The sequence below is a fragment of the Drosophila suzukii genome, assembly GCF_043229965.1.
Source record: "Drosophila suzukii chromosome 2 unlocalized genomic scaffold, CBGP_Dsuzu_IsoJpt1.0 scf_2c, whole genome shotgun sequence".
NCBI lineage: Eukaryota > Metazoa > Arthropoda > Insecta > Diptera > Drosophilidae > Drosophila > Drosophila suzukii.
Genome location: NW_027255896.1, coordinates 12,062,287 through 12,089,093, shown reverse-complemented (window position 1 = coordinate 12,089,093; position 26,807 = coordinate 12,062,287). Strand labels below are relative to the sequence as shown.

The 26,807-nt window shown below is 41.4% G+C and overlaps 2 protein-coding genes across 16 annotated transcripts in view; one reads left to right on the top strand and one right to left on the bottom strand.

Annotated features, from left to right (window-relative positions):
* The window catches only part of RpL5 (ribosomal protein L5), a 383,867-nt gene that overhangs the window by 61,229 nt on the left and 295,831 nt on the right, over positions 1-26,807 (bottom strand). The gene's annotated exons all lie outside the window — the stretch shown is intronic.
* The window catches only part of LOC108014217 (uncharacterized), a 64,130-nt gene that overhangs the window by 10,227 nt on the left and 27,096 nt on the right, over positions 1-26,807 (top strand). For 5 of the 14 annotated variants that reach the window (XM_070998739.1, XM_065868424.2, XM_065868434.2 and 2 more), the window contains 2 exons: positions 10,815-11,017; positions 11,085-15,451. In XM_070998739.1, the coding sequence (XP_070854840.1) occupies positions 13,770-14,843 (1,074 nt within the window). In that variant the 5' untranslated portion in view covers positions 10,815-11,017; positions 11,085-13,769 and the 3' untranslated portion in view covers positions 14,844-15,451. Of the gene's footprint in view, positions 1-2,051; positions 2,155-4,461; positions 7,011-9,309; positions 9,436-10,814; positions 11,018-11,084; positions 15,452-26,807 lie in introns of those variants that run through there. The other 9 variants (XM_065868432.2, XM_070998741.1, XM_070998740.1 and 6 more) reach the window with 5 other exon arrangements.

Here is a 26,807-nt window from a genome sequence, read left to right as displayed (position 1 = left end):
TATAAGTACACTTGTGTTTAAGAAAGGTTACTTCGTGGGTGCCGTTTAAGGTTGTGCTCCCTGCATAAATAAAAAAAAAGCTGCTTAAGTTATTGATCATATATTTTTCTGAACATCCGATGACAATTAGGTCATTCACATACAAGAAAGCCTGGGAAGGTTCAATACCAGAAAAATGAATTTTTTGAACTGACGTGAGACGTGACGTGACGTGACGTCATCATTCTGTAATATAAGGAAGTCGCGTGAAGCGATAGAAGCCATTGCTCTTAGAAAGGGAAGTTACATATTTTGATATAAGTTCTACTTGATAAAATACTGACATCAGAAAAGCTCTACCCAATTGGTCGGGAATGTCGTCTATTTTTGGTAGTCCAAATTTGTTACTTAACACCGTCTTTTGGTATCTTAATTTGGTAATGATTTTTTCTGTACCATATAATATACTGTTATATTCATTCATTCGGTTGTAAAAATTATTAGTTGATATCGACTCGGTTTCTGTTTCGAATATAAAACTGTAAGCAAAAAGTTAAAAGAATTTGCAATTTAAAGTTCGCGGGCCTAACGTTTCTGGCTAGTTCTGTTTTTCTTGAGTTGGCAGGACTGTTATGGGCCAACTAGGCCAAATTATATGTCAATGTCATTATCAGTTATATATTAACGCTTGTGTTTACAAACGACCAAAAGTATATTTCTCGACCTTTCAACCGAATGCGCTCAATTTCTTGAAAAAAAAATTAGTTGCGTTGATGTGTTTAAACATTGCTTTCTGACTATCCCCTTTAGTTCTGGAGTAGGCTCGGGGTGACATGTCAGAAGGCAAAAGCTTTTTGTTTTTTTTTGTGCCTAAAACGCTATGCCGCTGTTGACGACCGTAGAAGACTGCCGACGAAAACGGTCGGGCAACAGAGAGGCAGATATTCGGAGGTTCCCTCTCTTTCTTTGTCTTATAATCTGCCTGCACTCGGCGCTCTCAGAGACAAATTTTGGTCGGTTCGTTATTTTATGCTCGGCTAGCGACTAACATTTCGGCCGAAAAATTTCGTGGAGCAGCAACATGTGAATGCCCTAATATTTTAGTAGCATTATTGTACTTCGGTAAAAAAAAATGAACTAATATTGTTTTATTGGATATAAAGTAAATTATTTGATTATAGTAAAATTAAGGAAATTGAATTTACTGTTATGTTAATAATGTAATGTAATGTTATGTTTACGGATATTATACATTACAATATAATTTTTGGGTTTAGTTATAGAATTTAGAATTTTATAGATTTTATAGAATTTAGTCCGTTAAAATGTATTTCAAAACTTAAAAAATGAATATTGTATTTTTTACTCAAGAAGTAAAAATTATATAGTCGGATATTTTTCGCTTTTGAGGGGGTATAAGTGCTGTGGCACGCACTTTATTTTCGGAACTGAAGTGTTTTTTTTCGATTCCTTCCAATCGGTCAAACTGTTAACAAGGAATATTATTCGTCTAAAAAGACCAGAATTATTGGCCAACAACTTTTGGTTGTTGTTGTTTTACGATTATGCACCCTCTCACTCTGCACTCGTTCTTCGTGACGATTTCGCAAAAAATTCAACGCATATCGATCCGCACATTATTCGCCTGATTTGGTTCCGTGTGACTTCTGCCTATTCCCAAAGGCGTTCCGGGGAACCCGTTTCGAGTCGATTAAGGAGGTAAAAGCTGAATCGAAGAAGGCGCTGATGGCTATACCAGAAAGGGACTACTTGCCATGTTTCGAGGATTTAAGAAACGTTGGCATAAGTGTATTTTATCGGGAGGGGATTACGTTTAAGGGGATAACATTGTTTTAGAAGAACAAATAAAGGTTTTTTTAGTTGACAAACAAATGCGACATATTTTTTTCCCACAATATTTGGCGCATAATTTTTAATGAATTTTTTGAACTGACGTGAGAAAAATGTATTCAGTTTATCTAATAATTTTTTTTTTGCGTTTTGAATCTTTTTTACTATGTTGTAATCAACCAATGGTTCAACTTTTAATGCACTTGTATTTAGTGATTGTATTTTTAGTTGCTGTATTTCAAATTCGGACAAAAGTGTTTTAAGAATCTGCAATGGAATTTCCAGTTATATGTACTCCGTTTGGTATAAATATATACCTGATTGGTAAGATTATTGTAAATGTTGTCATTTCATTATGTATTTATTAATTCTATGTTCTTTGCGATGCCTGACTATCGAAAGCTACGAGAAGGGGCGTAGCACAGCTGATATCGCTAATAGTTTATCCCGAACAAGTCGGCAGGCAACGTTCATGCTAAAAACTCTACAAAATACTAGATACTAAAGATACTAGATTCTATAATATACTATATTAAGAAAGCTCGAAATACCAATGAGAGTTGTTATACAAATCGGAAAATATCTATGTCCATATTTCTTGCAGTCTTGTAAAAAACCTTTATAAGTACACTTGTGTTTAAGAAAGGTTACTTCGTGGGTGCCGTTTAAGGTTGTGCTCCCTGCATAAATAAAAAAAAAGCTTCTTAAGTTATTGATCATATATTTTTCTGAACATCCGATGACAATTAGGTCATTCACATACAAGAAAGCCTGGGAAGGTTCAATACCAGAAAAATCTAATTGTCATCATTCTGTAATATAAGGAAGTCGCGTGAAGCGATAGAAGCCATTGCTCTTAGAAAGGGAAGTTACATATTTTGATATAAGTTCTACTTGATAAAATACTGACATCAGAAAAGCTCTACCCAATTGGTCGGGAATGTCGTCTATTTTTGGTAGTCGAAATTTGTTACTTAACACCGTCTTTTGGTATCATAATTTGGTAATGATTTTTTCTGTACCATATAATATACTGTTATATTCATTCATTCGGTTGTAAAAATTATTAGATGATATCGACTCGGTTTCTGTTTCGAATATAAAACTGTAAGCAAAAAGTAAAAAGAATTTGCAATTTAAAGTTCGCGGGCCTAACGTTTCTGGCTAGTTCTGTTTTTCTTGAGTTGGCAGGACTGTTATGGGCCATCTAGGCCAAATTATATGTCAATGTCATTATCAGTTATATATTAACGCTTGTGTTTACAAACGACCAAAAGTATATTTCTCGACCTTTCAACCGAATGCGCTCAATTTCTTGAAAAAAAAAATTAGTTGCGTTGATGTGTTTAAACATTGCTTTCTGACTATCCCCTTTAGTTCTGGAGTAGGCTCGGGGTGACATGTCAGAAGGCAAAAGCTTTTTGTTTTTTTTTGTGCCTAAAACGCTATGCCGCTGTTGACGACTGTAGAAGACTGCCGACGAAAACGGTCGGGCAACAGAGAGGCAGATATTCGGAGGTTCCCTCTCTTTCTTTGTCTTATAATCTGCCTGCACTCGGCGCTCTCAGAGACAAATTTTGGTCGGTTCGTTATTTTATGCTCGGCTAGCGACTAACATTTCGGCCGAAAAATTTCGTGGAGCAGCAACATGTGAATGCCCTAATATTTTAGTAGCATTATTGTACTTCGGTAAAAAAAAATGAACTAATATTGTTTTATTGGATATAAAGTAAATTATTTGATTATAGTAAAATTAAGGAAATTGAATTTACTGTTATGTTAATAATGTAATGTAATGTTATGTTTACGGATATTATACATTACAATATAATTTTTGGGTTTAGTTATAGAATTTAGAATTTTATAGATTTTATAGAATTTAGTCCGTTAAAATGTATTTCAAAACTTAAAAAATGAATATTGTATTTTTTACTCAAGAAGTAAAAATTATATAGTCGGATATTTTTCGCTTTTGAAAGGGTATAAGTGCTGTGGCACGCACTTTATTTTCGGAACTGAAGTGTTTTTTTTCGATTCCTTCCAATCGGTCAAACTGTTAACAAGGAATATTATTCGTCTAAAAAGACCAGAATTATTGGCCAACAACTTTTGGTTGTTGTTGTTTTACGATTATGCACCCTCTCACTCTGCACTCGTTCTTCGTGACGATTTCGCAAAAAATTCAACGCATATCGATCCGCACATTATTCGCCTGATTTGGTTCCGTGTGACTTCTGCCTATTCCCAAAGGCGTTCCGGGGAACCCGTTTCGAGTCGATTAAGGAGGTAAAAGCTGAATCGAAGAAGGCGCTGATGGCTATACCAGAAAGGGACTACTTGCCATGTTTCGAGGATTTAAGAAACGTTGGCATAAGTGTATTTTATCGGGAGGGGATTACGTTTAAGGGGATAACATTGTTTTAGAAGAACAAATAAAGGTTTTTTTAGTTGACAAACAAATGCGACATATTTTTTTCCCACAATATTTGGCGCATAATTTTTAATGAATTTTTTGAACTGACGTGAGAAAAATGTATTCAGTTTATCTACTAATTTTTTTTTTGCGTTTTGAATCTTTTTTACTATGTTGTAATCAACCAATGGTTCAACTTTTAATGCACTTGTATTTAGTGATTGTATTTTTAGTTGCTGTGTTTCAAATTCGGACAAAAGTGTTTTAAAAATCTGCAATGGAATTTCCAGTTATATGTACTCCGTTTTGGATTCTTCGGTTTGGTATAAATATATACCTGATTGGTAAGATTATTGTAAATGTTGTCATTTCATTATGTATTTATTAATTCTATGTTCGTTGCGATGCCTGACTATCGAAAGCTACGAGAAGGGGCGTAGCACAGCTGATATCGCTAATAGTTTATCCCGAACAAGTCGGCAGGCAACGTTCATGCTAAAAACTCTACAAAATACGAGATACTAAAGATACTAGATTCTATAATATACTATATTAAGAAAGCTCGAAATACCAATGAGAGTTGTTATACAAATCGGAAAATATCTATGTCCATATTTCTTGCAGTCTTGTAAAAAACCTTTATAAGTACACTTGTGTTTAAGAAAGGTTACTTCGTGGGTGCCGTTTAAGGTTGTGCTCCCTGCATAAATAAAAAAAAAGCTTCTTAAGTTATTGATCATATATTTTTCTGAACATCCGATGACAATTAGGTCATTCACATACAAGAAAGCCTGGGAAGGTTCAATACCAGAAAAATCTAATTGTCATCATTCTGTAATATAAGGAAGTCGCGTGAAGCGATAGAAGCCATTGCTCTTAGAAAGGGAAGTTACATATTTTGATATAAGTTCTACTTGATAAAATACTGACATCAGAAAAGCTCTACCCAATTGGTCGGGAATGTCGTCTATTTTTGGTAGTCGAAATTTGTTACTTAACACCGTCTTTTGGTATCTTAATTTGGTAATGATTTTTTCTGTACCATATAATATACTGTTATATTCATTCATTCGGTTGTAAAAATTATTAGTTGATATCGACTCGGTTTCTGTTTCGAATAAGCAAAAAGTAAAAAGAATTTGCAATTTAAAGTTCGCGGGCCTAACGTTTCTGGCTAGTTCTGTTTTTCTTGAGTTGGCAGGACTGTTATGGGCCATCTAGGCCAAATTATATGTCAATGTCATAATCAGTTATATATTAACGCTTGTGTTTACAAACGACCAAAAGTATATTTCTCGACCTTTCAACCGAATGCGCTCAATTTCTTGAAAAAAAAAATTAGTTGCGTTGATGTGTTTAAACATTGCTTTCTGACTATCCCCTTTAGTTCTGGAGTAGGCTCGGGGTGACATGTCAGAAGGCAAAAGCTTTTTGTTTTTTTTTGTGCCTAAAACGCTATGCCGCTGTTGACGACTGTAGAAGACTGCCGACGAAAACGGTCGGGCAACAGAGAGGCAGATATTCGGAGGTTCCCTCTCTTTCTTTGTCTTATAATCTGCCTGCACTCGGCGCTCTCAGAGACAAATTTTGGTCGGTTCGTTATTTTATGCTCGGCTAGCGACTAACATTTCGGCCGAAAAATTTCGTGGAGCAGCAACATGTGAATGCCCTAATATTTTAGGAGCATTATTGTACTTCGGTAAAAAAAAATGAACTAATATTGTTTTATTGGATATAAAGTAAATTATTTGATTATAGTAAAATTAAGGAAATTGAATTTACTGTTATGTTAATAATGTAATGTAATGTTATGTTTACGGATATTATACATTACAATATAATTTTTGGGTTTAGTTATAGAATTTAGAATTTTATAGATTTTATAGAATTTAGTCCGTTAAAATGTATTTCAAAACTTAAAAAATGAATATTGTATTTTTTACTCAAGAAGTAAAAATTATATAGTCGGATATTTTTCGCTTTTGAAAGGGTATAAGTGCTGTGGCACGCACTTTATTTTCGGAACTGAAGTGTTTTTTTTCGATTCCTTCCAATCGGTCAAACTGTTAACAAGGAATATTATTCGTCTAAAAAGACCAGAATTATTGGCCAACAACTTTTGGTTGTTGTTGTTTTACGATTATGCACCCTCTCACTCTGCACTCGTTCTTCGTGACGATTTCGCAAAAAATTCAACGCATATCGATCCGCACATTATTCGCCTGATTTGGTTCCGTGTGACTTCTGCCTATTCCCAAAGGCGTTCCGGGGAACCCGTTTCGAGTCGATTAAGGAGGTAAAAGCTGAATCGAAGAAGGCGCTGATGGCTATACCAGAAAGGGACTACTTGCCATGTTTCGAGGATTTAAGAAACGTTGGCATAAGTGTATTTTATCGGGAGGGGATTACGTTTAAGGGGATAACATTGTTTTAGAAGAACAAATAAAGGTTTTTTTAGTTGACAAACAAATGCGACATATTTTTTTCCCACAATATTTGGCGCATAATTTTTAATGAATTTTTTGAACTGACGTGAGAAAAATGTATTCAGTTTATCTACTAATTTTTTTTTTGCGTTTTGAATCTTTTTTACTATGTTGTAATCAACCAATGGTTCAACTTTTAATGCACTTGTATTTAGTGATTGTATTTTTAGTTGCTGTGTTTCAAATTCGGACAAAAGTGTTTTAAAAATCTGCAATGGAATTTCCAGTTATATGTACTCCGTTTTGGATTCTTCGGTTTGGTATAAATATATACCTGATTGGTAAGATTATTGTAAATGTTGTCATTTCATTATGTATTTATTAATTCTATGTTCGTTGCGATGCCTGACTATCGAAAGCTACGAGAAGGGGCGTAGCACAGCTGATATCGCTAATAGTTTATCCCGAACAAGTCGGCAGGCAACGTTCATGCTAAAAACTCTACAAAATACGAGATACTAAAGATACTAGATTCTATAATATACTATATTAAGAAAGCTCGAAATACCAATGAGAGTTGTTATACAAATCGGAAAATATCTATGTCCATATTTCTTGCAGTCTTGTAAAAAACCTTTATAAGTACACTTGTGTTTAAGAAAGGTTACTTCGTGGGTGCCGTTTAAGGTTGTGCTCCCTGCATAAATAAAAAAAAAGCTTCTTAAGTTATTGATCATATATTTTTCTGAACATCCGATGACAATTAGGTCATTCACATACAAGAAAGCCTGGGAAGGTTCAATACCAGAAAAATCTAATTGTCATCATTCTGTAATATAAGGAAGTCGCGTGAAGCGATAGAAGCCATTGCTCTTAGAAAGGGAAGTTACATATTTTGATATAAGTTCTACTTGATAAAATACTGACATCAGAAAAGCTCTACCCAATTGGTCGGGAATGTCGTCTATTTTTGGTAGTCGAAATTTGTTACTTAACACCGTCTTTTGGTATCTTAATTTGGTAATGATTTTTTCTGTACCATATAATATACTGTTATATTCATTCATTCGGTTGTAAAAATTATTAGATGATATCGACTCGGTTTCTGTTTCGAATATAAAACTGTAAGCAAAAAGTAAAAAGAATTTGCAATTTAAAGTTCGCGGGCCTAACGTTTCTGGCTAGTTCTCTTATTCTTGAGTTGGCAGGACTGTTATGGGCCAACTAGGCCAAATTATATGTCAATGTCATTATCAGTTATATATTAACGCTTGTGTTTACAAACGACCAAAAGTATATTTCTCGACCTTTCAACCGAAAGCGCTCAATTTCTTGAAAAAAAAAAATTAGTTGCGTTGATGTGTTTAAACATTGCTTTCTGACTATCCCCTTTAGTTCTGGAGTAGGCTCGGGGTGACATGTCAGAAGGCAAAAGCTTTTTGTTTTTTTTTGTGCCTAAAACGCTATGCCGCTGTTGACGACTGTAGAAGACTGCCGACGAAAACGGTCGGGCAACAGAGAGGCAGATATTCGGAGGTTCCCTCTCTTTCTTTGTCTTATAATCTGCCTGCACTCGGCGCTCTCAGAGACAAATTTTGGCCGGTTCGTTATTTTATGCTCGGCTAGCGACTAACATTTCGGCCGAAAAATTTCGTGGAGCAGCAACATGTGAATGCCCTAATATTTTAGGAGCATTATTGTACTTCGGTAAAAAAAATGAACTAATATTGTTTTATTGGATATAAAGTAAATTATTTGATTATAGTAAAATTAAGGAAATTGAATTTACTGTTATGTTAATAATGTAATGTAATGTTATGTTTACGGATATTATACATTACAATATAATTTTTGAATTTAGTTATAGAATTTAGAATTTTATAGATTTTATAGAATTTAGTCCGTTAAAATGTATTTCAAAACTTCAAAAATGAATATTGTATTTTTTACTCAAGAAGTAAAAATTATATAGTCGGATATTTTTCGCTTTTGAAAGGGTATAAGTGCTGTGGCACGCACTTTATTTTCGGAACTGAAGTGTTTTTTTTCGATTCCTTCCAATCGGTCAAACTGGTAACAAGGAATATTATTCGTCTAAAAAGACCAGAATTATTGGCCAACAACTTTTGGTTGTTGTTGTTTTACGATTATGCACCCTCTCACTCTGCACTCGTTCTTCGTGACGATTTCGCAAAAAATTCAACGCATATCGATCCGCACATTATTCGCCTGATTTGGTTCCGTGTGACTTCTGCCTATTCCCAAAGGCGTTCCGGGGAACCCGTTTCGAGTCGATTAAGGAGGTAAAAGCTGAATCGAAGAAGGCGCTGATGGCTATACCAGAAAGGGACTACTTGCCATGTTTCGAGGATTTAAGAAACGTTGGCATAAGTGTATTTTATCGGGAGGGGATTACGTTTAAGGGGATTTTAGAAGAACAAATAAAGGTTTTTTTAGTTGACAAACAAATGCGACATATTTTTTTCCCACAATATTTGGCGCATAATTTTTAATGAATTTTTTGAACTGACGTGAGAAAAATGTATTCAGTTTATCTACTAATTTTTTTTTTGCGTTTTGAATCTTTTTTACTATGTTGTAATCAACCAATGGTTCAACTTTTAATGCACTTGTATTTAGTGATTGTATTTTTAGTTGCTGTGTTTCAAATTCGGACAAAAGTGTTTTAAAAATCTGCAATGGAATTTCCAGTTATATGTACTCCGTTTTGGATTCTTCGGTTTGGTATAAATATATACCTGATTGGTAAGATTATTGTAAATGTTGTCATTTCATTATGTATTTATTAATTCTATGTTCGTTGCGATGCCTGACTATCGAAAGCTACGAGAAGGGGCGTAGCACAGCTGATATCGCTAATAGTTTATCCCGAACAAGTCGGCAGGCAACGTTCATGCTAAAAACTCTACAAAATACTAGATACTAAAGATACTAGATTCTATAATATACTATATTAAGAAAGCTCGAAATACCAATGAGAGTTGTTATACAAATCGGAAAATATCTATGTCCATATTTCTTGCAGTCTTGTAAAAAACCTTTATAAGTACACTTGTGTTTAAGAAAGGTTACTTCGTGGGTGCCGTTTAAGGTTGTGCTCCCTGCATAAATAAAAAAAAAGCTTCTTAAGTTATTGATCATATATTTTTCTGAACATCCGATGACAATTAGGTCATTCACATACAAGAAAGCCTGGGAAGGTTCAATACCAGAAAAATCTAATTGTCATCATTCTGTAATATAAGGAAGTCGCGTGAAGCGATAGAAGCCATTGCTCTTAGAAAGGGAAGTTACATATTTTGATATAAGTTCTACTTGATAAAATACTGACATCAGAGAAGCTCTACCCAATTGGTCGGGAATGTCGTCTATTTTTGGTAGTCGAAATTTGTTACTTAACACCGTCTTTTGGTATCTTAATTTGGTAATGATTTTTTCTGTACCATATAATATACTGTTATATTCATTCATTCGGTTGTAAAAATTATTAGTTGATATCGACTCGGTTTCTGTTTCGAATAAGCAAAAAGTAAAAAGAATTTGCAATTTAAAGTTCGCGGGCCTAACGTTTCTGGCTAGTTCTGTTTTTCTTGAGTTGGCAGGACTGTTATGGGCCAACTAGGCCAAATTATATGTCAATGTCATTATCAGTTATATATTAACGCTTGTGTTTACAAACGACCAAAAGTATATTTCTCGAGCTGATATCGCTAATAGTTTATCCCGAACAAGTCGGCAGGCAACGTTCATGCTAAAAACTCTACAAAATACTAGATACTAAAGATACTAGATTCTATAATATACTATATTAAGAAAGCTCGAAATACCAATGAGAGTTGGTTACATTGTTGAATTGAAATGGTCTTGGAATAAACGCACAATTTACACAGATAACTGATAAATCCAGTGGGCTCGCGAAGTTGCATATACACTCCTGCTCTGTGAGCAAAAAGTAATTTTTCAGACAACTTTGGATCTTGTTGGTATCTTGTGATTACATCACAGGATAATAATAAGATAATAAAGGTTATCGGGTTTCAATATCAGCCAATCGTTTTCTGGTTTTAAATCTATTTGACAATTGCATTTATTTTATGAAATCTTCACCAAATATTCCATTACAGCAGAGGTCTGCACACACATACATCTCTGTTTTGCACTGAGAATCTCTGCCGCAGCAGCAATAAAGCGCGCCGAAGCTGAGAAAAAAAAGACCCGAAGACCCATGCCGAAGTCATACGAACATCTACGTTATATGGGCAGAACAATTCCCTATGTTCACTTAATAGGACGCTGCCGAACGCTGTTGTGAAAAAAATGTTGTGGGGTATGAAGATTTAAAATTTTGTTTGGTATTTGTTGACATTATATCATTATTTATTTCTTTTCTACAGTCGATAAAAAAAAGGAACAAATTAATTTGTTCAATTTAAGGCCAGAACTGGAGTAGATATTGTTTAAGTGTACATATTAAATATATATAACCCCATTATAATTTATAGTATATACCAAGAACAGCATTATAATGCTTTTGTTTTCTGGTAACACTAAAACGTGAACCACGCGGTTTATCTCTCTCCTTTTTCTGATCTCGTAAGCTGTGGTGGCGTGTAAAATAAATGAAACCATAATTAAATACGAAATACGCTGAGTTCGTCATTTAAACTTGGAATCCCAAAAGTACAGTTAAATTTTTATTCCATTATTGTGCTTTTTAAACATTTTTTGATGATAAATAAATAAATTATCACATCTGCATAGAGTTTTAATGTGTAAGTTATATTACAATCTATTTAGGGACACTTACCCAATTTGTGACGATCCTGCCTGACGGCTAGACCGCCACAATACTTGTATATATATATAAGCAGTAGTTATCTAAGTTGGGCATTGTTGCTATTAGCACGTAAGAGATATAAAATGAAGGTTTATGATTTAGTAAGTGGAAAGCGAACATATGTATTTTGGGTGCAAAACGAAAATAGGTCAAGTGTGGTTCCGCACCATCCGCCCGAGGTGGCAACCATAGGGAAAAATACTAGAAAATAGAGAAAATACCAAACCGATCTGGCAAGGAAAAGGGATGAGAGGGCCACACGGCGGTTTCCGGGCTCTCTCTGCTCTGTTACCTCGAGGCGAACGGTCGCGCACGCGGACGAAAAAACAAACAAACACGCGGGAAAGAAAGCACGGTCGGTAGGAAACAAGGTTAGTGAACCGATTACACAGCGCAGTGAAACCCAAGAGCAACTAAACACGATAAATAAAACTGAGTGAACTTATACGAAAGGAAAGGACAAGCCGTGTTGATATACATATTGGGTTTTGTTGGGTGGTGTTCTGTAACCTCATAGGTCCTGGAACACCCCTCTCCCCCCTCGATTGGATAGATGCGGAATCTCCGGAATAATTGATCAAATATCATCGTTCGCTCCGCGAATATTACTCTCTAGCCCTAGGTCTCAGTGACTTTACAAATTTCTTGTAAAAGGACCTCTGCAATCGACTGTGAGTTATATCCTGAAGAGAGCATCCTTACAAGTGGCGCCCGAACAGGGACATTGAGGCTAGCTAGAGCAACACCAAGGTTGCCTAAAGACCCACTAAGATAAAGATCTTTATCCCGAAGGATCGTGCCACTGCCGAGCGTTACTAACCTTTAGAGTGAAGAATTCGCGCACCGCAATAAACTATGGCTAACCCGAAGGAGTCCGACGGCGAATACGAAGAAGCCGATTCGATTGTAAACCCAGGCGTAGGAGTAGAATTAGCCGCTCTAGCACTCGAGTTCGGGTTTAGCGCCGACGGCACCGAAGCAGAAACACAGAAGGCATTCGCTACACTCGTGAGCACAGGATCGTTTCCAAAGTCGGTGTGGGAACGACTCGCTCAACTACAGGAGCAGTATAGCTCGGAAGCTGCAACTCTGAACCCACTAGGAGACGACACAGGCTTTATGCCGGGAGCCAAGATGACCCAAGTTAGCCAGAGTCAGGTCCCGCATTTCGCCGGCTACACCTCTCCCGGAAGACTGACAAGCCATCGAGGGGTCCATCCCGACACGTCACGAGATTTCATCGTCCCGTCCGTCGGAAACCACGGCGGACCGAAACCGCCCGAGTCAGAAGTTTCACTCAACGTCACTCACACAAATGGAATCTACGATTCGACGGAGCGTCAGACCCGCTGACCTTGATCGCCGAACTGGAGGAGAAAATAGCAACATATGGAATTAACTAGGAGGATGTACCCCGCGCCATGTCAGAGATTTTTGAAGGTAGAGCAGCACGATGGTTCCGCACGAGCCACTTACAGACAGCTACGCGGGCGGAGTTTCGGGCCGAGCTCTTAGGTTTCTTCCTGCCCCCCCATTACTTCAAGCGACTAGGGGACGCGATCCGAGCCCATATCCAGGGAGTGGATGAGACATTTAAGGAGTACTTGGTCGAGATAAGGACCAAGATGCAGCAAGCCGGATACCAAAAGGAGGAAGAACTTTATCGGATCTATGAAAATATGGCACCAGAATATCGTCTGTGTATAAGACGCCACGAGTTCGAGACGCTGGAACAATTAACCCGCATAGCGACGGAATACGAAAGTGTGAGACAGCTGACGTCGAGTCGCGCAGGCATTCCTAGCATGAGGGCTACGGACCGGGATAAGACCAACCCTCGTCGGACGCCGAGCCCCTTTCGGAGCCCAGAGGTACCAATACAAGGAGGGAATGCAACTCATCAAATGATCAGAAAGCCCCTATCGAACATCGACGTACAGCGAGCTTGTAGCAGGTGCGGGGAGAAATCGGCTACTTTAGACGGGGTTGTACTAATGCACGCCTGACCTTTTGTTGGGACTGTGGTCGTAGGAATATATTGACTGTCGATTGTTGTCGCCGAGATACCCCGGGAAACGGACAACGTCTTCGCCGAGATGCGGGCGCAGCGAAGGCGAGCGAAGTAGTATTAAGGATAAGCAACGGCCTGATCACTGCTACCGTGCAGATCGGAGGCCAATGGGTGGACGCCACGGTGTATACGGGAGCGTCGAGGAGCTTTGCGAGCGAAGGGTACGTTCGTATGGTAGCGAGACCGGAGGAGATGCAAGAGATCTTCACTATAGCGCTAGCTGATCGGTCAAGCATGGCAGTGAAGAAGCTGTGGCGTACTCGCGTGGAATTAGCTGGCACGCGAGTGTGGATGCCATTCTTGGTGATGCCAACCATGTTGGATAGCGTGATATTAGGTATGGACTTCTTGGTGGCGATGGGAACACAGATACAGAGCGGAGAAGCCACCTTAAAGGTAAAATTGAGCCCGTCGGCGGAAGACCCCCGACTGCGGCCAAGTAAAGTCAATCGGATGTCGTCAGAGGATACGAGCCCGGAAGTACTCGAAGGAAGGAGTACGACGGTTCTAGGAAAGCAGGAATCCGACGATAAGGACACTATGTATACAGAGCAGAGTGAGGTCCCCGCCTACAACCGGATCATGCGTCAGATGACCCCATCAGGAGAACGAAAGAACGACCACGGAGGAGACGAGATCAGGAGGTACGACGAACCGGGAAGAGCCTTGGGCGACTTTCGGCCGGACGAAATCGACGAAGCAGGGGATGGAGAACTAATGACGGAAGAGGATGACCTAAGACCCGACCAGCGGGAATTTATCACCCGGGAGTTGACGCTTTTCAAGGAGCTTCAAGGTGTATCACACGTGGCGGAGCATCGGATTATAATGCGAGACGATAAACCCTTGAAACAAAGGTACTACCCAAGGAATCCGGCAATGCAGAGCGAGATCGACGCCCAAGTAAACGAACTACTCCGAGAAGACGCCATCGAACCTTCACGGAGTCCGCATAGCGCACCCATAGTGTTGATCAAAAAGAAGACGGGTAAATGGCGCATGTGTGTTGATTATAGATTGAACGCTCACTCAGTGCCCGACGCGTACATCGTCCCCAGGATCAACCACATCCTGGAAAAACTACGTCAAGCCCCACACACTTCGACACGGTTATTGGCAAATACCCAGGCCAAGGATAGCCGTCAATTCACGGCCTTCACCGTTTCGGCCTATACCAGTGGAAGGTCATGCCCTTCGGACTTCACTCGGCCAGCGCAACCTCCCAGCGCGCCTTGGATAGCGTGATTGGTGCGGACATGGAGCCGTTCGCCTATTTGGACGATATCATCGTTATAGGCGCCACGGAGGAACAACATTTGGCCAATCTGGGCGAAGTCTTCCGTAGGCTGCGGAGGGCGAACCTGAAGGTGAACCCAAAGGGGTGCGCGTTCTTCAGGCGGAGGTTAGTTTAGGCCACGTGAGTAGCGCCGAAGGAGTCCAGACTGACCCGGAGAAAGTGACGGCCATTACCAACCTTAAGTCCCCTATCTGTCTCAAGGAGCTCCGACAGTGGCTAGGCATGGCCTCTTGGTATCGCCGGTTCGTTCCTAACTTCGCAACCGTGGTACAACCAATGACTGCCCTGTTGTAGAAAGGCTGGAAGTGGGCATGGGGTCCCGAGCAACAAAACGCGCTAGAAGAGGTAAAAAGAAGGTTAACCACCGCCCCAGTGCTAGGATGCCTTGACTTCGTGTCGCAAGATGGGCGCTGGAGCTGCAACAGTTCCAGTTCGACGTGCGGTACCGTCGAGGCAAATTGAACGTGGTGGCGGACGCGTTATCTCGGCAACCCTGTGGAGTCTTGCAACAGATGGCCGAAGTGGACACACCCTGTAAATGGATTCCGAAAAGTTCTCAGACTACATGGAAAATGGACAACTATACCGGAATTTGGGACACAGAGCTGATGACGAGTACTACTTTCCCTGCAAACTGTGTGTCCCTAGTTCAAATAGAGTCCGAGTCCTCCAAGAATGCCACGACGCGCCCACGGCTGGACATCTGGGCGTCCGAAAAACTGTTTCTCGACTATCTCAGAGGTATTTCTGGCCCGGCATGTTTAGAGACGCGAAGCGTTACGTCCAGCGCTGCGAGTCGTGCCAGAAGTTCAGAAGGCATTCCGGAAACGAATACTGGTCCGAGTCGGCATCCCTCGGAAGTTCGTCTGCGATAACGGTACTCAATTTACCAGCCGCTTCTTGAAAGAGTACTTCCACACGATAGGGGTAGAGATCCAATTTACTGCTCCATACTGTCCACTGGAGAACCCTACCGAGAGGACGAATCGGACGGTCAAGACGATGATAGCCCAACTCACCGAGGGAGACAAAAGTTCCTGGGACGAGCTATTAGCGGAAATAGCGCTCGCCATCTACGCAAGTGTATCGGACTCTACGGGATACAGTCCCGCCTTCCTGACGCAAGGACACGAGCCCAGACTCCCTACTATGTTATACGACGATCGGCGGAGATATCTTAGGACCCCGCAGGAAAAGCGCTCCCACTCAGAGGAATCTTCTATATTGTCGGATCCAACCTCCAACGTGCTTCCCAAGATCAAGCATGCCATTACAACCTTCGACGCCGTGAGTGGAGACCGAAGCTCGGTGACAAGGTGTGGCTACGCCAACATCCTCTCTCGAAGGCGGCCGAAGGTTTCGCCGCCAAATTGGCCCCCAAATATGACGGTCCCTACATCGTAATGAGGTTCATATCCCCTAACCTTTTTCTGTTGCGACGCCCAGGGGAAAGACGTTCACGCTCCGCCAACAAGCCAGCTGAAACTCTATTACTCTGAGGACTTCGGGAATGCAGCCACAGAAGAAGACGACGGGACTGCCCTAGGAGGACGACTTTGCGGCCCAATCGACGTCATAGCGACGCCAATCCCCGATCTGCGCCCCGCCAGACGCACCGTTGACCGAATGGGAGGACGGAGTCCTCGATCAGGTCTTGACCGAAATCCAGGGGACCGGTTGGGGCGGGTCGTTCACGGAGGAGTGGACCTCATCCACATCGACCCCGACGGTACCTCTAGACGAGCTAGCCACGTTACCAGAAGGCTGGACCGGGACGGGCGAACTGCGACAACTGCCGTCATCGGCCATTCGTCTGATCGCCGAGAGGGCGGCCGAACAAGCCGGACGAGGACACCGTGATCGCTTCGCCGTTAAAGGGATGGATTGGCACTACGTCGTCACCGTGAAGAGCGACGGACGGCTCATCATCAGCCCCCGGAAGGAAAGGGGGGGTGTGACGATCCTGCCTGAAGGCTACACCGCCACAATACGTATATAAGCAGTAGTTATCTAAGTTTGGCATTATTATCATTAGTACGTAAAAGGTATAAAATGAAGGTTTATGATTTAGTAAGTGGAAAGCGAACATATGGATTTTCGGGTGCAAAACCAAAATAGGTCAAGTTTGGTTCCGCACCATCCGTCCGAGGTGGCAACCATAGGGGAAATACTTGAAAATAGAGAAAATACCAAACCGTTCTGGCAATGCAAAGGGAAAAAGGATGAGAGGGCCACACGGGGCTCTCTCTGCTCTGGTACCCCGAGGCGAACGGTCGCGCACGCGGGGAAAGGAAAATAAAGAAACACGCGGGAAAGAAAACGTCGTCGGTAGGAAATAAGGTTAGTGAATCAGTGTAATCGGCGCAGTAAAACCCAAAATAATTAAACACGACGAATAAAGATGAGTGAGCGCATACGAAAGAAAACGACAAGCCGGATTGATATAGATGCGGAATCTCCGGGGTAATTGATCAAATATCATCGTTCGCTCCGCGAATATTACTCTCTAGCCCTATGTCTCAGTGACCTTACAAATTTCTTGTAAAAGGACCTATGGATTCGACTGAGAGTTATATCCTGGCCAGAGAGCATCCTTACAAATTTATAAACAACTTTTAGCCGAGAGCCAATCCCCAAATAACTCTGACTGACTCCGAGATAAATTCGTGGTCAGCTAATTCTCTCAACTACGCTTCCAAATTATTCCCACCCTGATTAGTTTCACAGAGTCCGCAACAAACTGATACTGTGAACATACAAGCCGCTAGCGTAAACACAAGAGCCCCACGACCAAGCCCTGAAGTCCGCTACCGTAAACATAAGATCCCCAAAGCGATCCCTAAAGTCCGCCTACGTAAACAACAATTTGCGGCTGAATTTTAATTGCAATTGTAATTGCCCAATTGCATCATCCTGTTTTTCCGACGCCCTTGAATCACTTTCTTAATAAATTATATGATAACAAAATTTTAGATAAATCTCTTAGCACGAGGTTTGATTATTAATCATTAAAATCGAGATAGGGCAGCCCGTTTTGGAGAATCGAATCGCAGTGAATATAAAATAAGTTCGACCTATATAATTGTAATAGTGAATAAGTGAAGTAAAAAAACAAAAATAGTTTTTTTAACATGACTAAGAACGCATGACTAAAATCCTAAAACGAGCCTTTAAAACATAAAATTAAACAATTTTAAAGTGAAAAAATAATTAGGGACAAAAACACGATACAACCGACGAAAGCGAAAAAATTTGTGTTGATAAAAAATAAGATGGGAAATAATAAATGAATGAAACATGATCATCAAGCCACAGGAAGACAAATGGAGACGACGATTCGTGAGCGATAAATTATTTTTATTACTATTTAAGATATTTGTATAAGGGAAATAAAAAAAAAGTGGAGAATTAATTTCTGATTTTAAAAAAATTAAAATGAATCCTTCAGATCCTTCAACCAGCCACGCTGGAACCAACAACAAAAGACCACACATAATGAATCTGCCTCTGGAACATACAAACCATCAGGCGGTAAAAAATATGTTACGTGGGCATATTAGTGCCCGAGTCCTAAAAAGGACTTGGACCGAGGGAGAGGCGTCCGATGTTCATGCACCATTTGCCGGCATAAGCTACGTCGTATTCGGGTCGTGGGACCTTGGTAAGCCTCTCTCCTCTCCAACATAACGAGAATACATATTAAAAGTGACTGGAAAATAATAATAGTCATCAAGTTCGTCAGTCATCAGTCCACACTGCCCAACAAGCTTAGCTGTCGCTTGATCGCAACGATCGGGCTGTGTTTTCGACATATTCCCTCCCCTTCACACATTCGTGTGCCAATGGATCGTCGCGGGCCGCGCAATACGATCACCTATTGTCAAGGTTGTCCGTCGAAAGTTATGTCATTGTTCTTGACCTACTCTACTTCTTGCGTCAGCACACCCTTTTAATAATGCTTTAGCACACCATGATTTCGAATTCTTCTTCACATTACAAATTTATTAAATAATATTTAGGTCGGCGTGCGCCGGTGGTGAGTAACATAATATTGCCTACTTCATATAGGAATTAAATTAATTGACAATTATTGCATTAGCGGAGAGTATCGACTTTACCACCTGTGAAGGTGCACACATCAGCAAAATGCTGACTATTCACGACTACAAACGTCGCTCAGAGGGCTCTTGCAATTGTACATACAATTACAAGGCTGATACTCGCCGCTGAAAAATTAACATTTAATTATTATGTATAAAAAAGGTATAAAAAAAGAAAAGTATATCTAAATGATTATATATATGAAACGATTGTTATATATGGATATTATATATTATTACATGTATTCCTAACAGATTAATTCTTTGTCTTAACTAGGAAAGTATTAATATTGCCCAAAAACAAATTCTTATCCAGACGGGAGAGGACAATGACCGTTGGAACGGTAGAGATAATGATAGCCTTTTCGGTCTTATTACAGTGGGCAAGTGGAGAAAAATCTAGACGGAAGGTCTCAATATATAAGTATTCCAATTCATTCACTGTTATTGGTAGGGTCGCTTTTGATAACAAGTATAAAATTCTTACGTTAAATTGTGGATCAGTGTCTATTGTTTTTGCTAAAGCTTCCGATGTAATCATGGCGCACGGATATATATATATATATGTACGTATAAGAAAAGGAACCGTGTTCCGACAAACTTACCTTTTTAATCCTGGGCGATGAGATCTCAACGCACAGGATCCTGGGCTTTGGGAGATTTTATAATTGGTTTATATTGGCGGCTTACAAAAACAAAACACAAAAATTATGTTACACAAAAAAAATAACACTATTGCTGTATAGATATGTATGTATACATGCATCGTATGCGAGTTCCACTGCGGCGCACGTCAGTTCCAATGCTCGAGCTGGGGCTGGTCGGTGCAGCTCCAATTTCTTGTTCAGCGTATGTAATTGGGGGTTCTGTTTACACTTGCATTCAGAAATGCATGTACTCGCAATTGTTTGTGATTGTTTTTGGCGATTCACTTTTTGTTTTGTTTCTATTGTCTTTTTGCTGTTTCACTTCACTGTATCTGCTTGGCTTATGCTCCAATGTGGGTCACCACTTTCTCCAGGGCATGATGTTGGTCGCGGCGTCTCTGAACAGAGCGCTTGTAGATCTTTACAACCTTAAGGATCACTATAACCAGGAGTAGTCCAACGATGAGCTTCATGGTCTTGTTGACATCTTGAATATCATCTTGGTGGTCAACGATCTCTACTGTGTTAATCACATTGGCGGTGCTGCCGGCCACTTTGAACGTTTTGCTACCCATCTTGGGGTCCTTAGGCCATTCACTTGGTTCACTAGTTCTTTTCGTCCTTCGGGGTTTTGCAGGTTGACTTCCTCCAGATTGTGATCGATCGCAGGACCGGTTATCGGGACATTCTCCTGGGTGAAGTTGATCCTAGGGAAACGTCAAGACATCCTTCTGGACACCAGCCTTCTTCCAGTCGTGGTCTGTGTTGATGGGATTTATACTTCTAGACCACTGTCAGGAGGAGATCAGAACAATTTCTGTCCGACTTCTCTATTTGGCTGGGGTCTTTTATACCGGACTAGAGCTTTCGCTAGTCCCCCATATTGGATGAATTAACTAGGTGTTCCCACCTAGGGGTACTGTTTCTCTGTTTCCCCTATTTTAGGAGTCAACAGCCGGGTGGTGCACTTTGCCACCTTACTGGAGTACGGTTACGAGCAGGTCGATCGTGGTCGTTGTTCTGGCCACGCGACACCCATGAGTTGTCGAATTGTTTTTGCTGTTTTGCCCTTATCAATCGGAGTGTGGTTAGTCATTAGGGGCCCCTACCCTCAACTTAAGACAGCTGTTAATCTTTGTATGGGGAGGGCGTACGTAACAGGCTCGAAGTGATCGATGTGGCTACACATGGAATGACTTCGCTAAAGAAATCTTGGTACGGCCATTTTTCTATTTATTCATCTTCTCCATTTTTATTTTTCTTAGGCGCCTATTACGTGTGGCTTCGACCCACTACTTTAACCCAGTCTCAGATGAGCTAGTCGGGCTTATTACTCTATTATTTAATTATTGTAATTATTTATTGTGTTATTGTTACTATTTTTTTTTTATTAAAGATATTTATTGCTGAAAACGTAAAAAAGCTTTCCGGCCTTTCCGGAAACATACATACATACATATTTATACCTGTAAACAAAATATATATAATATAGCACAAATGAAAACTAATATATAAAGAAAATGCAGAAGTGAGTAAAAGCTAAAAAGTTGAGAATAAAATTGCTGAGTGTGCCGTAACCACGGTTTTTTTTCGACCGGGAGCTACTCAGCTGAAAAGTGAAAAGTTTTCCCATTTCCCGAAGAAAAAATATTAAAAGTATAAGAATTGTTTTTTTTTGTTGTTTTGTTTTCTTTTTTTTATTTTTATTATTTTTTTTTTTTTGTTTTGTTTTACTTATTTTATATATATATTTTAGTACTAGGCATAGTTCTTAACTTAAGGTTTTCTTATTATCAGTAGTATATCTTCCCGCGCTAGGACTTCCAGGCGCGGGCTTCTTCTTGCCAATTTTCTGGCGAGGCGGTTCATGCAACGCCCCACCCTCTGTTGACTCTCCTGAATCCTGACTATCTGTCTTTGAGTCCTTATAAGTTGTTCCTGGACTTGGAGCAACTGACTACGGTCGTTCTTCTGGTTTCGGGTCCTTTGCCCGATCTCCTTCTTTATTGTCTCTCGTTCTTATGGCGCCAAAAGGAGTTGTATCCAGCGCTGCTGGATACACTCCTCATCGATGTTGACGCAGAGCCCGTTCATCCATTCCGTGAGGAATGTTAGATACGAGGCCCTGCTCTCGTACTCCTTCTTAAGTCTCCTAAGCTGTTGAGCAGCTTTGATAGCTTGTTCATACGTGCTGAACGTAAGTCATCCAGATTCACAAATACATTCTCGCGTAGCGCCGCTGGTAAAACTTTATCCATTAGTCGGCACATTCGCTGCGCGGCATTGCACAAGCCGAACGGCATGACTGTAAACTGATACAGTGGCCTGCTGGGCACTGTAAGCGCGGTTTTCTCTCTACTTTTGGTTTCGATAGGTATTTGCCAAAAGGCGTCTTGTAAGTCAATTGCGGAAATGTAATACGTTTCCTGTAGTCGACTCAACAGACCCTCGATATGTGGTAGTGGATACGCATCTTTGATCGCCCGGGAATTTACTTTACGCGCATCGAGGCAAAGGGGATTTTTCGGCCCTTTTTGCACCAGTGTTACCGGTGAACTCCAGCTACTATTGCTCTCCTCGATCACGCTTAGACCTAACATGCGATCTAGCTCGGCGTACACCAGCCTCTGTTTGGCTGGGGATATCGGGTAATGTCGCTGCTTGATTGGTAGGTCCTCGTTGGTCACTTCAATTATATGTTGCTCTAAGCTGGTCTTTCCTAATCCTTTTTCTAGACAAGAAGGGTATGTGTCTATCACTTGCTGCAGCTTACAATGTTGTTCTGGGGTAAGCTGATGTGGGGTATAGGCGGTCTCGGGCTTGAGCGTATTGTTCATGTCTAGGTCGCCGATCATAAGGTCGAAATCCGGAGTTGTTTCAACGGCGGCAGCCTCGCGTCTACCTTTACCGAGGAATGTTAGGCCGAACGTATCCCAGAAATTAATTCCGAAATAAAATCGTTGTGTCAGACCTGGCACTATCAAAAACTCTAGGTCCTTGGTTTCTCCTTCCCATTCCACAGGTAACGTTATGGCTCCGGTTACTTGGGTTTCACCACCGCTGGCTGTGCGTACACATTCTTCACTTAGCTTCCTTATCGGCCTCGTCCGGTTTTTTAAGAAAGCCTGCGCTCCTCTGCCAATAATGTTCGCACTGGCGCCTGTGTCCAGTAAGGCGAGTATCTCCTCTCCATCGACCTTCGTTTTGGCAAAGAAACGGTTGTCATTTTGCTCGGTCACCACCGTGTCCACCACCTTTTGCTTGAGCCGGCGATAGTCTGCTCGGGCATCATATAATTTTAGTATTTTCCGTGTTGTTCGTGTCTCGCTGTCTGCATCTTCCGAGCCAGTAAAGATACGTTCACGAGCAAGTTCGTACTCCCTCTCTCGTTGTTCTAGGCGCTTATAAGGGGAGATTTGTTTGGGCTTTGGTGTTATTACCGAAAAGGGTTGGTCCTGGTCCGCCCAGCTATCCCGGTCTTGCCTAACGGACTTCGCGCAAAAGCCGCTGGGTTAGCATCTGCATCCGTTCCGACTTTCTCGCAGAACCTGCAAGTGGTATCGTGGAATTTGATCGGGCAGGATGCTTCCTGTAGAATTCTGCTCCTTTGCCACACTTATAACACACCAGCGCGTGTAGTAGGCCTCGGCATTCTTGTCCATCCTCATAACGCCCTCCTGTATCTTTCCACTGCCGGTTTAATTCTTCCACCGTGACCGCGTCCGGCAAATCCTACAGGGTCTGGAATTCCTCTATTTCGTTGACCGCCGCTCGGCTGCGCATGTTTCTTCCAGTGTTTCTCAACCAGATTTCAACTCTGAGACCCTCTCTTTTGAGCTCCGCTAATGAGGTTATTGGGGATGTTAGCAGCAATCCCCCCATGTGGGAGTTCATGTTGTCCTTTAAGAGCTCAACGAATTCATCTTCAGCGATTTTGTGCTTGAGCTTGAAATGCAAGTTATGCATATCCGAGACATAATCGCTAAAGGTTTCGTGTGGCCCTTGCTTCCTTTCCATTAGTTCCTTGACTTTCATAAGGTCACTTCCGACAGTGGAAAATGCCCGTCTCATTTCTTGGGTCAATGAGTAGTAGTCAAAATCGTAGTCTTCGGCCTTGTCCTCCATTAACTGCCAATACCATTTCGTGGCTGCACCTGCCAGCAGGATATGGAACTCACGAAAGACTTGCTGGCGACTGAGGTCATATAACTCTTGCAATCGGTCCACGCGGAACAGGAAACTTTCAACTGTCATGCTGCGACCACTTCCATCGAATCTGACATCTTTTGGTCTCGGTCCCTGAAATGATGAGTTCCGATCGATCTCTGGATGCAGTTGGTGACTCGACTCTCTCTCGCTTGTTCGGGATTGCCTGTGTGACGGAGTATCAACCCGCCTGGGTGTTCTTAACCGGTGCATCTGGCTATTGAGCATGTCCTGAGGAACCGGTTCCAGAGGCGGATTCGGAACAGTTCGGGGCGGCGAAGGCAGTCCCTTCTGTTCGTGTCCCCTGAATGTCGGAGACTGCAATTCTGCTATTTGTGTCTTCAGAGCTTCTATCTGGGCGCTCATACCACGCTGCATTTCGTTGCTCTGCCTCAAGAGCTCCATCAATCTTTGTTCCCGCCGCTCGGCAGCCTCTAAGTTGTCCTCCTCATGCTTCTGAAATTGGGGAAGCATACTTGATCTCCCCTTCGGCGGTCCAAGGGGTAGATTCTCCCCACCGGCGGCTCCTTCCATTTCAGTATATTGGTCTAAATTGTTTTCTTCAGACAGGGTATCTACCTGTCCTGGCTGATTCTGTGCGTGCTCCCACGGCTCTCTTTCAGGTGAATCTCCCAGCCTTGGCGCGCTCGCACTCCGGGGTTGGTGATTTTCACCGCGCGTTGTTGCTCGGGTCACTCTTCCGGTGCTGGGTTGGAATAAGACCTTCTTCTTGGCCCCCTTCGTTTATATGATTGGGCCTTCTTTAAAGGCCTCCGCTTTCTTTTATAAATTGTCACTTTGTGCTGATTAATACATGCACTAAAATTTTCGTTAAATGTAAAAGGTTCACGTGATTCTTTTCAAAACGCCCGGTCAGCGACGTAAACGCTGAATAAGTCTACAATAAAAATGTTTATAAATTGGGGGTGCTTCCCTCCGCTTCGCAAGTTTCTCTTCGGTCAAGAACCGTCCGATATTTAAGCCCCAAACAAAAACAAAATAAATATCCCTAACTAGGGGTGTTAGCCGCTTCTACACAACGCGGTTCCGCTAAGCTAGCATGCCCTTACTTTCCCTTTCTTTTCAGCTCAAATGTTCCAAACGGAAACTGGCTGTGTTTAGATAAGGGATCTGTCCAAAAACCCCCTCCCGCCAGTCGTCGGAAAACAAGTTATTTGACCGATCATTCTCGGGCTCCACAACCGTCTCCTATTTCTCTGGACTCGAACCAAGCAAACGACCTGACCAACTAACCTAATACGTTGTGGGGCGTCGGCCAGAGAAACTAAAAATCGTCCACCGCCCAAATATGGTCAAGGGAAACCGCAAAGACTCGAACCAAGCAAACGACCGGACAAATGCCTAGTACGTTGTGGGGCGTCGGCTTTGCGTTTCCTGTCAGTTCCCCCATTCCCATTCTGTCCTGGATCGACAAACGAACAGTAGACCCGCACCGCAACTGCTAAATGCGGTACCGTAATGCTTGCGCTCCTGCGCTTTCTGGACTCGAACCAATCAAACGACCGGATAAATGCCTAGTACGTCGTGGGGCGTCGGCCAGAAAGCACCTATAAATTGTATTTACGTTACTTTCAACAATTAGTCGGTCGGCACTTAGTTGTAGGTATAGTATTATAAAAAGGATACCTCATACTTCTTGATTTAAGGAAATTCTGGTAAATTGGCTCATGTACAAAACAGGGAATTTCTAAGGTTAAAAACATTTCAAAGTCAGGCCTCTATTCTGCGATTCTATTGCGCGGGCCACGCAATACGATCCCCTATTGTCAAGGTTGTCCGTCGAAAGTTATGTCATTGTTCTAGACCTACTCCACTTCTCGCGTCAGCACACCCCTTTAATAAAGCTTTAGCACACCATGATTTCGAATTCTTCTTCACATTACAAATTTATTAAATTATATTTAGGTCGGCGTGCGCCGGTGTTGAGTATCATAACACTGGCTACTTCATATAGGAATTAAATTAATTGACAATTATTGTATTAGCGGAGAGTATCGACTTTACCACCTGTGAAGGTGCACATATCAGCAAAATGCTGACTATTCACGACTACAAACGTCGCTCAGAGGGCTCTTGCAATTGTACATACAATTACAAGGCTGATACTCGCCGCTGAAAAATTAACATTTAGTTATTAAGTATAAAAAAAGGTATAAAAAAAGAAAAGTATATCTAAATGATATATATATGGAGATTTTATAATTGGTTTATATACATATATACGTGCAAGACTTGATGGCGGTTTACAAAAACAAAACTCAAAAATTATGTTACACAAAAAAAATAACACTATCGCTTTATAGATATGTATGTATGCATGCATCGTAGGCGAGTTCCACTGCGGCGCACGTCAGTTGCAATGCTCGAGCTGGGGCTGGTCGGTGTAGCTCCAATTTCTTGTTCAGCGTATGTAATTGGGGGTTCTGTTTACACTTGCATTCAGAAATGCATGTACTCGCAAATTGTTTGTGATTGTTTTTGGCGATTCACTTTTTGTTTATAATATTGGAGTGCAATTTATTTATTATTATTTTATTGTTTCTATTGTCTTTTTGCTGCTTCACTTCAATGTATCTGCTTGGCTTATGCTCCAATGTGGGTCACCACTTTCTCCAGGGCATGATGTTGGTCGCGGCGTCTCTGAACAGAGCGCTTGTAGATCTTTAAAACATTAAGGATCACTATAACCAGGAGTAGTCCAACGATGAGCTTCATGGTCTTGTTGACATCTTGAATATCATCTTGGTGGTCAACGATCTCTACTGTGTTAATCACATTGGCGGTGCTGCCGGCCACTTTGAACGTTTTGCTACCCATCTTGGGGTCCTTAGGCCATTCACTTGGTTCACTAGTTCTTTTCGTCCTTCGGGGTTTTGCAGGTTGACTTCCTCCAGATTGTGATCGATCGCAGGACCGGTTATCGGGACATTCTCCTGGG